This window comes from Myzus persicae, unplaced genomic scaffold (genome assembly GCF_001856785.1).
Source record: "Myzus persicae strain clone G006 unplaced genomic scaffold, MPER_G0061.0, whole genome shotgun sequence".
Lineage (NCBI taxonomy): Eukaryota > Metazoa > Arthropoda > Insecta > Hemiptera > Aphididae > Myzus > Myzus persicae.
In genome coordinates, this window is record NW_019102984.1 from 304,093 (window position 1) to 314,290 (window position 10,198).

Consider the following 10,198-nt stretch of genomic DNA (forward strand, 5'->3'; position numbering starts at 1 on the left):
CCAATACACGTAAAACGCATATAATCAAAAAAATTCGGAAATAATCCGTGTGTTACCTATAACCGTTATATAGGTACTTTTATTGTGTGTAATTTGTATCCTGTAAAGAGTACCAATCAATTTTCATTTTCCACAATGTAACAATGCTATATCATAAGTCGTGTAAGAAATATTTTGTAATAAAGAGGAATTAGGAATATTTATACTTAAATCCCATATTTTAAAATAAATATTTATTATATGACACTTCTGAATAAAGAAAACTTATAAAAGAAAATAAATGTTTTCCCGCTAAAGGTTATTATTTGTATTTTATTCGGAAAAGACTTACCAACCCAAACTAATGCGAAATTGTATTTCAAATCAAAATTCAAAACTCTATTTATAAAAAGTTTAAACATCACCATCTAATACGTTATGCAACCGTAAGTACCTACTTATTCCTAAAAGTTCTTTTCTACGTCATTTTTCTTTTGAGTACGAAAAAAATCAACACTGTGTAATACGTATTTCAGACATTGATCTATATTAAAAATGTGAGTTATAAGCTAATACCGTGGCAAATACAGTACAACACATATCAATACATATGGTAGCTTTTATATACTTATAAATAGTATACATTTTATGACTAGAAGCAGAACAAAATTATATTACTGAGAAAAAAGTGTTGAGTATTATTTTGTCATAATAGCTCTAAAAAGGTTTTTTCCAGAGAATTAAAAATACTACGACGGTGTAAACTCAAAGAATGAATACAAAAATTGTAAAAATTGTAAATTAATTTTAATAATAACAAAAATTGTAGGTACGTCAATAATAAATAAAAACCAAAAGTTGATAAGATTTCCGACCAGTAAAGTTTCGTATACTAATTCAAGTCATAATCATATCACTCACGTAAGTTACCATTAATACGCCAATCGGGAATCGGAATGTTACCTTAACTATTTAATTTTTAAATTTAAAATAGTTTTTACTGAAGTTAATTATCATTGTTATCTATGGACTACCTATAAACTAATACTCATTAATTTACTAAAATAATTTTAAAAATGTTTAAATTACTTCTGTTAACAAAACCAACAAATCTAAACTGTGTAGGTATTGAATGTTACAAAATCTATTAAAAAAAATTTCACAAAATTAGGATAATTAAACTACATTGATAATAATAAAAACAATAATGTATTTACTAGTTATCGATTATGTAGCAGCAGAAAGTATATTTAGATTTAATACATACATTTTATGATCTATAACAAAACTATATAGCAATATTGCAAAACAATTAATTATTATTTTTCTCAAGGTAACTAATACTGGGTAAGTGGAAGTTCACGTTTAAATTCTTCTAGATAGCGCTAGTGAATACAATTAATAATAAAACATAGGATAAATAAATTCATTCGTATACCTCACCAAACAAAAATAAAAACTAGAGATCTACATTGCTGTATAGTAATTTTTGAATGTAGCTCACCATTGATTGGTGTTTGAAATTAGGTGTTAATTTCGAATTCAATGGACCACTATTACAATTATGGGATTTTATTAATATATTTATACAACTATTAGTAATATAGTAGGTAAAAATAATTTTTCCATACAGATATTCCATATGTACATTATCAATTAGGAATTATAATATAATATTATTTTATCACTGTTAACTTAAAAGTAGTTATTTTATGAATTACAATAAACATTTTGATTTAGTTAAAATTACGGAAATATTTTCGTTCTCCACCGTTTTTTGTAAGTTTTTCAACAAAATTAAATTGTCTAAGAAAAACCATCCGAAATGATGAAGATTGTATCAAATGTTTGCTCTATAACGTGACGACGACGTAAAAATAAAAACATTTCATCGCTATACTTCAAAACTAAAAACGTATAAAAGAAAAATATGTCTGGTATAAAAATTAATTAACTATCAAAATTTATTAAGTCAATATCTAAGTAAGTACCTATATTATTTTAAATTAATAAAAATTATCTTTTGGTTACATTTTGGAGTATTTTAATATTGTTACTTAACAATATGAATATTTTAGTAGCATGATTTGAAAATATTTATACCTACATGAGATGTGTTGTGATTTTTTTTCATTTAAAAGACAGTTTACAATCTCTAAAAAATATTACAACAAGCAAATACGAAAGTTTATTTTAAAATTTAAATCTTTATCTTAACATTTTTAAATGATTTATTTAAGCAAACTATTTTGTATACATTTTAACAATTAACAACAATATTTTAGAAGTTTATTAATTTAATAAAATAACAGTTTACAAGTTTAACAAACATCACTAAAATTTACTTAATTCATTAACTTGTAAGTCCATAAGCTTAACTCAAAATTAAGTTAAAAGAAAAACAAAACTATAAGACTTTCTGGATTTTTAATTTTTGAGAAAATTGAAGTGAACTAATTTTATATACATGAATATTTAATATTATTAAATAATATTAAATTATTATTAAGTTAACTCATATTATTACTTATTGAAAAATTAAAAATAGAAATTTTTATAAAATTCTGCTCACAAATAACCTAGATTATTGCAAAAAATGCATACCCACGTACAATATTAATACTTTATAATATCTTCTATAGAAATAAATGTACCTACAATGCGCGCGCAACTGTGTAACCGATCAATCACGACAATTCACGAGTCATGACCTATCTCAGAAATGCATTTTAACCATAGTATTAAAAACCTCCATCGCACAATTCTCCAATTTATTTAGCGATTTTTCAGAAAAAAAATATATACATTTAATAGGTAGGTACTTCAGTCTTCAAAATTCTAGTTCAGTTTTTAGAAATATGAATAAACATAATAATTGTAATTAAATTGATTACCTCCAAACTCCAATTTCCATGATCGTAATAAAAATAAAATGAAAAAAACCTCTAAAAACTAATAATTTATTATTGATTCCCTAAGAATCTAGAATACATTTTTTATACAAGTCTAAATTGACATATAAGTCCAGATAGTTTTACTTTTTACAAAATTATTCTTCATTATTTTCTTTTGTATTAAATTTTTTTGTTTTTCTTAAACTATCTATTAGTTATTACAAATAACATTTACATATTTCACTTCAGAATATGAATTAAAAATATGCAGGATTGTCATTAAAAAAAATAAAACACCTAATATTATAATTTATAATGAAAGACAAATCAGTTTTTTGTAAAAATGAATGGGATCCAACTTATAAGTAATTCGCACCATACTAAGTCAAACAAGATAAGTGAATGACTGTCTTGTGTTAATAAAAATAGCATTCATCAGTACATATATAAATAAGATACCATTGTGTATTAAATTTGTATGCGTGTGTCATAGATAGGAATTCAATGGTATAATACGAGGTACAGATAAAATACATTTTGTTCTTTTGTCTAGACATTTTTAAGTTTCAAAATTTAACCCTAATAGTAATAATATTGTACATAGATAATCAATTGAATTATGAAAGTAATTTAGAATTTATTAGTTATGACTTATGATTGTAATACATCTTAAACTATATTTACCGTAGGTTTTTTCAACTGATTCAACTGATTTTATCATCCAAAAGATACATACATAATATGTATGCATCAAGATAAAAAAATTCAAATTTCAAATTGTATACTGCATATTTTTGCATACTTAGTGCTATTTTCAAAATTTTGGAGCAATTTTATTTTCACATATATGGATGAAGTTTGGTATATTTCATAAACAATACATCAATTACTTTTAAAGTTTTAATACAAGATATCCAAATAACAACAAATAAAAACATTTTTCTAATACTTTTTTTCTTCGATGTTTTTAGGGCTTATTTTAATGTTTCACTACTTCTTAGGATTACAAAATTCGAACCATTATCAATTGAAACTACATGGCTTAAGTTCGATAATCTCTAAAAGAACTACTAAACAAATACACGAGTATCTAGGATGTCTAGTATCTAGGATGCGTATAATATGTTTTAAATATTACCATTTTCAATTTAATGCCTATTTAATAATATGATAAATTATATAATATCATAATTAATTTTATACAAGCAAAGTACCAACCAAATTACTATAATAATAATCATAATAATAATTATTATTATTGTTACGTTGTACTATTTTCTAATTCTCGATAGTGTCAAATGGTTTATATCACGTTTTATACACTAAGATTTTTAACTTTTTTATGCTAAAACATCTTTGCATTAAAAATTAGAGAATTAATGATGAATTAATAGAGTTTTAATTTTATCAATAACTTTTACTTATGATAAAATTGTTTTTGAAATACACTGTTTATGTACACGAAAAAATATAAAACTAAAAGATTATATGGAAAACAAAATTAAATTAAAATAATATTATAAATTTCTGAGGAATGATGTATAAACATTTACTGATGTAATACGTATTAATGAATCGACTATTAATTCTCAAGAGTATGAAGTAAGAAGTACTATTTACTAAGAACAATGTCTTAATATATTTCAAATTCAACTTCGATTATGATGACTCTATTGACTCTAAAAATATAATTGATTTTATGTATCTTGCTTGACATATTATTTTTATTATACCTATTATGTTTTTACCTATGTACCAAACAAAAGCAGAGGCGGCAGCACAATGGTCTGACCAAATAAATTGTCATCACTTACATTTAAATACTACAATTAGATATTTTTTAACCATATTCTTAAGTTTTGTAATAATATTAGTGCATTAAATAGTATTTTTTAATTTAATAAACGAACATTCAAATCCGCGTATATGATACTAATAAATTATAATGAAAACTTCCGAATGGCTATATTATGGTGTATAATAGTTAATAATAAACGGCCCCGACGCACAGTACTGTTTTAATACTGTAATAGGAGAAAAAATGACTCTTCTATTCACTGAAGCAAGAGCTTCCTTATTATGATTATTATTCAACGTGATTTTAAGTAGACAGCTAAAACGGATCGCCACAACACGATTTATAAGCAAAAACGAATCGCCAAAAGCGTGTTCATGTAACGCGGTAGATAATATTATTATTATTATTATTATTATTATCATATTGTGTATTGTTGATACCCATTTGTGGAAGCCAGTGTGGCGATCATCAAGGTGAACAACAAGTCGTAAGATAAAATATTTTTTCTCTCCGTTTCGAAGTGTACGCATTACACGTATAGGTTAGGTACTCGTGCGCGTGTAAAACACGCCTAATGGACGCAGCATTATACAGCACGTTGTCGTTGTTGTTACTGCTATTACTATTATATTATTATATTAATAGTCTATAGGTGTATCGATGTTATTTGGAAATACGAGTAACTAGTAAGTGTTTTACTATTTTTTACGTTCTGCACAATGCGAAATGTGACGACAACGACCACGAAGTAGAGAATCCTTCAATAGTTATTAGCTTATTACTGTGCAGTACGCGTATAATATACACATATATAGTAGCTAGGCCCATAGTCGGATATTTGGAGGGGACACTTGGGGGGATTAAGTCCCCATATGATATTTTCAGAAGACCCTCCACCCACCCTCAAGGTTCAGTCCGTCTACAGCGCTCATAAACTACAATATTAATACATTTATAACATCAAAATAAATATATTACTAGGTACGTATTGTTTATTTATTAACATTTATATGCCTATGCATGTTTGGGGAGGGGGGGAGTAGGACAGTAAGATGAAGGTCGAAACTTGTGCTGGGTTAAATGTCAAGACCTCACACATTTAAACAAAATAAATATTCTCTAAACATTATGCCACATAGTGAACGTGTTCCGAAGACACCGTCGTGTTAGAGTGCTTAGTTGTCAACGCAACGTGTGCATAGACGTAAAAATACGTAAAAAAGTGTTTTTACTGACTGAGCCGCTAAATTTTGGGACAACAATTAATGTTAGGCAGTGAGTATCTTATAACACCGGCTGTAAATAGTTTTCAACGGTTTTTTCAGACATCACACTACGAGACTACGAGAAACAAACGATGATCGGCGAAAGCTTAGAGAAACGAAAGTATTTTTTTTTGTTTTTTTTTTTAAACTCGTCCAATGTTTATATGGCAAATAAAATCGTTAGGAGTTAACATTCTTTATTATTTGGCACGTAACTTCAAAATAATTCATACATATGCATGACATTCGAGTCTGCTAATGCGGAAAATATTACCGCTGAATTAAAATTCAAAACAAGATGGGAATATTAGACACACAGCGCTTCAAACACATTGGATTGACTGCGCACGCGGTTTGGTTTATTCGCTCAAGTTAAAACAGAAGGTACCGACCAAATCCTAAAAACCGTCCGGACAATGTACGCACTACAGTGAAATCCTAAAAAATATGATACAGATCACGGTGGTGTATTATTTAAGTATAGAATTCGATCAGATCGATTAGCATAGTTTAACTACGCATATACGAATACATGTTAGATGATAGATGTTAGTTAATACACATATACAACTTATTCGCGATTTCTCTTAAAAGCTAATCGATTTAATTTATTCAATTTACACACGGTAAAGTGGTACCTATACTTCTGAAACTAAGATTATTTTAGCCAATAGTAATATAACCGTAAAAACTATTATTACGGTGAATCGTAAACAATCAAGGTCACAGATTTTGGTCGAAGAAACTCGTTAATCGAACATGAAGAGTCTGTGGCAAAATCACAGTGTCTTGAGTCGATCAAAAAAATATATATAGAGATGAAGTTCAAAAAAAAAATGTTTAACTTTTATAAAGAAATTTAAATTCTTAATTCACACAGAAAAAAACAACTGTAAATTACTGTTAACTTTCCTTGCTTAAAAAAAACCACGAATTATTATTTTTTAAATATTTTTAATGCATTGTCAGATAAGACCCGTAGGTACATTCGACACACCGTTACGGTAAAAAAATATATAATAATAAAAAAATCAGACAACCGATTTCATTTTGCAGCACACATCTCTCATTCTCATATTGGTTATTAAATTCCTTCATTCGAAGAGACGATACCTCATCCAATCGGATTATGCACGATATCCAAACCTCTTGTTTGGTTGACGCATATATATATATATATATATCATTTTTAATAGACACCTCGCGTTCTTGTATGTTTTTCGTCGATTCATATATCAAAATTCCTATGACATACTTTCGTGGAACATTGTAAAAAACATCAAATTAGACGAGATAATAAAACCGAGCAGATTACATTTTAAAAAGAAATAGTTATTATATATGTTTACAATTATACCTTTAAAAACCATGGAAAAACGCATTATTTAATAATTAAAAACTATAAAATGTTGATTAATTATGTAGAATTATCAAGAGCGAAAACAGAACGACAAGAGCGTTCTACACACAAAGAAAACAATTTAAAACAAATCTTATCTGTTACATTACACCAGACATTCAAATTGAAATCGCGTTGGTGTAATAAACTCGATTTCACAATAGCTCTGAAGCCCGTTCCCGATTGCGATCTGTATTAAGTTATTTTTACGATATGTACACATAATAATTTAAAATATTATTTCGATGTGTGTATGCACAGTGCGCAGACCGACTTAAATACACAATCATGAACACTTCAGCTGCATAACATAAAATATATTGGGTGCAATACCAGTAAACACATGCGCGAGTGGAACAACCGCTATTGACGCCATCTCTTTAACGCGATTACCTCTCGCTCGCACAACTTTCAGACCTGGCCTCTTTAAAAATACGTAACATTGAACCGAGAAAGAATGTTATTACTTAATCTATATCAGAAAGGGAAAGACGACAATACAATTTTGTAGTATGGTATAATATAATAATACAACTTGTTCGGAAATTAAGAAAAAAAATCATTACAGTACGGCGTATCAATTGAATAAAAATTGTTCATATGAAAAAAAATGCCGACGACTCGTTTTTACGTTATCTGCAATACGATAATTAAATCCCGACAAATGGACGTTATTTAAAACGAATTACTATTTATGGTAGTATTTCAAAATCAATGCTAAAAAATATTACACGCAACAGCATAATAGATTAGGTACCGAGAGGATATAGCGAGGCGGCGATTACTGCTTCATTATATTGACTCACAATAGATGATAAAACGCCAGTGGAAAAAACGACGATTCCAAACGATATTGTTTTTCACCGAAACGTCATTACTACATAAACGGTATAATATTATAATCAAACTAAACTTTGTACAAAGTTTGCGATGCAACCAGCTTCACCCGCCATTCTTACAACTACTCTTTAGTGGGTAGTGGGTACTTATAATAATTACGTATCGCCAGTAGTTTAATTTTGAATTTTGTTCATAATATAAGAGCACACTCACACACACACACACACACACACACACACTATAATAACACGACGACCGCACGCCGACAATCACAATATTAAAGTAGTCAAAATAAATGTAAGTAATATCCACTTTAAATTTGTTGATGTTTGTAACCCGCCCGAACCATAGCAGCTCCCACGCTGCGAAACTAACTTACACAGGCGAGAGAATAATAATTGAAAACACAAAATTCGAAACAAAATTGAATAATATTGTGTATACAATAATTAATAAACTTCGATGAAAACAAAAAAAAAACCACTTTCGAAATCGAATCTAATGGAATCGGAAAACTTCAAGTGCGGCAAAAACGTATACAAAGAAGTAAGAACGAGAGAATTCATAATGGAAATGCCCAAGACAAGTCCGGGTGTTCAGAGCTCCGGTCGAGTGAAAAAAATAAAATCACCCGATCAGAGTGTATAAGGTTTCGCAGTGGAAAAAAACTCCAAATAAATAAATAAATACAAACTACGAAATATCGTTGACGGGGTGATGGTTGGTAGTGGTGGTGATGATGCCAGGTGGTATCGCGCGTAAACGGCCGAAATAAAATCGCGTGGCTGGCCGGGAGGAATGCGGTTTTTGTAAACGAGGAAAAAAAATTGATCCTGACCTGTCTGGTTTTTCTCAACCGTCGGGCTTGCGAGTGCGGTCTATACCGACGGTGCTGTTCCAAGTCTTTGGCCCGGTTGGTTGCGTTCGGCGAACAAGTGGTGGACTCGACCATCGAATATCTGTTGTTGTGGTGGTAGTGATTAGCAGCGACGGTATTGTTACCAGCGGCTGCGGCGGCAGCAGATACGGCGGTATAACTACGGGCGTTGCTGGTATTTCCACCTGCACCACCGCCGCTGTTGGTGCTGGTGGTGATGGTGGCGGTAGTGCCTACGCCGTTGTTAGTGGCGGCGGTGGGAGTGGTGATAGCAGCGGTGGTGCCTTTGGTATAGGCGGTGGTAGTGCCTCTGGTAAGGGCGGCGGTGGTGCCTCTGGTATTGGCAGCGATGGTGCTTTTGGTGTTGGCGGTGGTGGTGCCTTTGGTGTTGTCGGTACTACTACCGTGGTCGTAGTTAGCGTTGGGTATGACTACGGTGTCAGCGGAGCAATTGGAGCGGTTGCTGTTGGATCTCCGGAGCATTCGCAACATAATAAACGCGCGACGGGATGCAGTGACTATTCGGCGGCGGTGAACGGACACCCACCCAGCGTCAACGAAACATCAACAAAAATCCGTCCGGCAGACTAGTTTAGACCGTTATAAGCGTGATTTCTCTAGAGAGACACAACTACCCTGAACGCACGGAAAACTGATCGAAATTCTGTGGCGGTTACTTGTGGCTAGAACGAAACAATTACGAAAAAAAAAACAGAAAAACTACTCGCATTTATTGTACAGGGACTACTTGATGCATCCGTCATGCGTATGCGTGCAATTTTTTGCGTTGCAAAATTTATATTGATATATTATTATTATGACGGGTGTGTATCGATTGGTGAGAGAGCGCGAGACGGCGGCCGGTGCCGATCTCAGTGGACGCACTGACTGAGAACACAACCACCACACACACTGGTCCGGCGTCGGCCGTTTACACGCACACGCACACACACATACGCGCGCGCGGAAGAACACAGACTCACCGCACGCGGCGGCGGTTACCACTTACCACTCGTCGTCGACGGGACGCGGCTGCTGCGCGGCGGCGGCGGCGGCGGCGGACAGGCCCCGGTGGGAGAGAGAGACCGTCGACGGCGTTGGCCCGGTCGGTCGGTATCACTTTTGGTCGCATGATGACGATGAGAT

At 31.5% G+C, this 10,198-nt stretch overlaps 1 protein-coding gene across 1 annotated transcript; it reads left to right on the top strand.

Annotated features, from left to right (window-relative positions):
• The first annotated feature begins 8,742 nt into the window (after positions 1–8,742).
• LOC111033522 (glycine-rich cell wall structural protein 1.8-like) lies at positions 8,743–9,643 on the top strand. Its single transcript, XM_022314299.1, has 2 exons — positions 8,743–8,817; positions 8,972–9,643. Exons 1-2 carry the CDS (start codon positions 8,743–8,745, stop codon positions 9,641–9,643), a joined length of 747 nt encoding a protein of 248 aa, XP_022169991.1.
• The last annotated feature ends 555 nt before the right edge of the window (positions 9,644–10,198 follow it).

Bases quoted from the DNA above. Each gene is read 5' to 3' on its own strand.
- LOC111033522 (XM_022314299.1), top strand. From the start codon at position 8,743: ATGGAAATGCCCAAGACAAGTCCGGGTGTTCAGAGCTCCGGTCGAGTG. The intron at 8,818-8,971 runs GTATAAGGTTTC...GCTGGCCGGGAG, and splicing joins TAAAATCACCCGATCAGAGT to GAATGCGGTTTTTGTAAACG.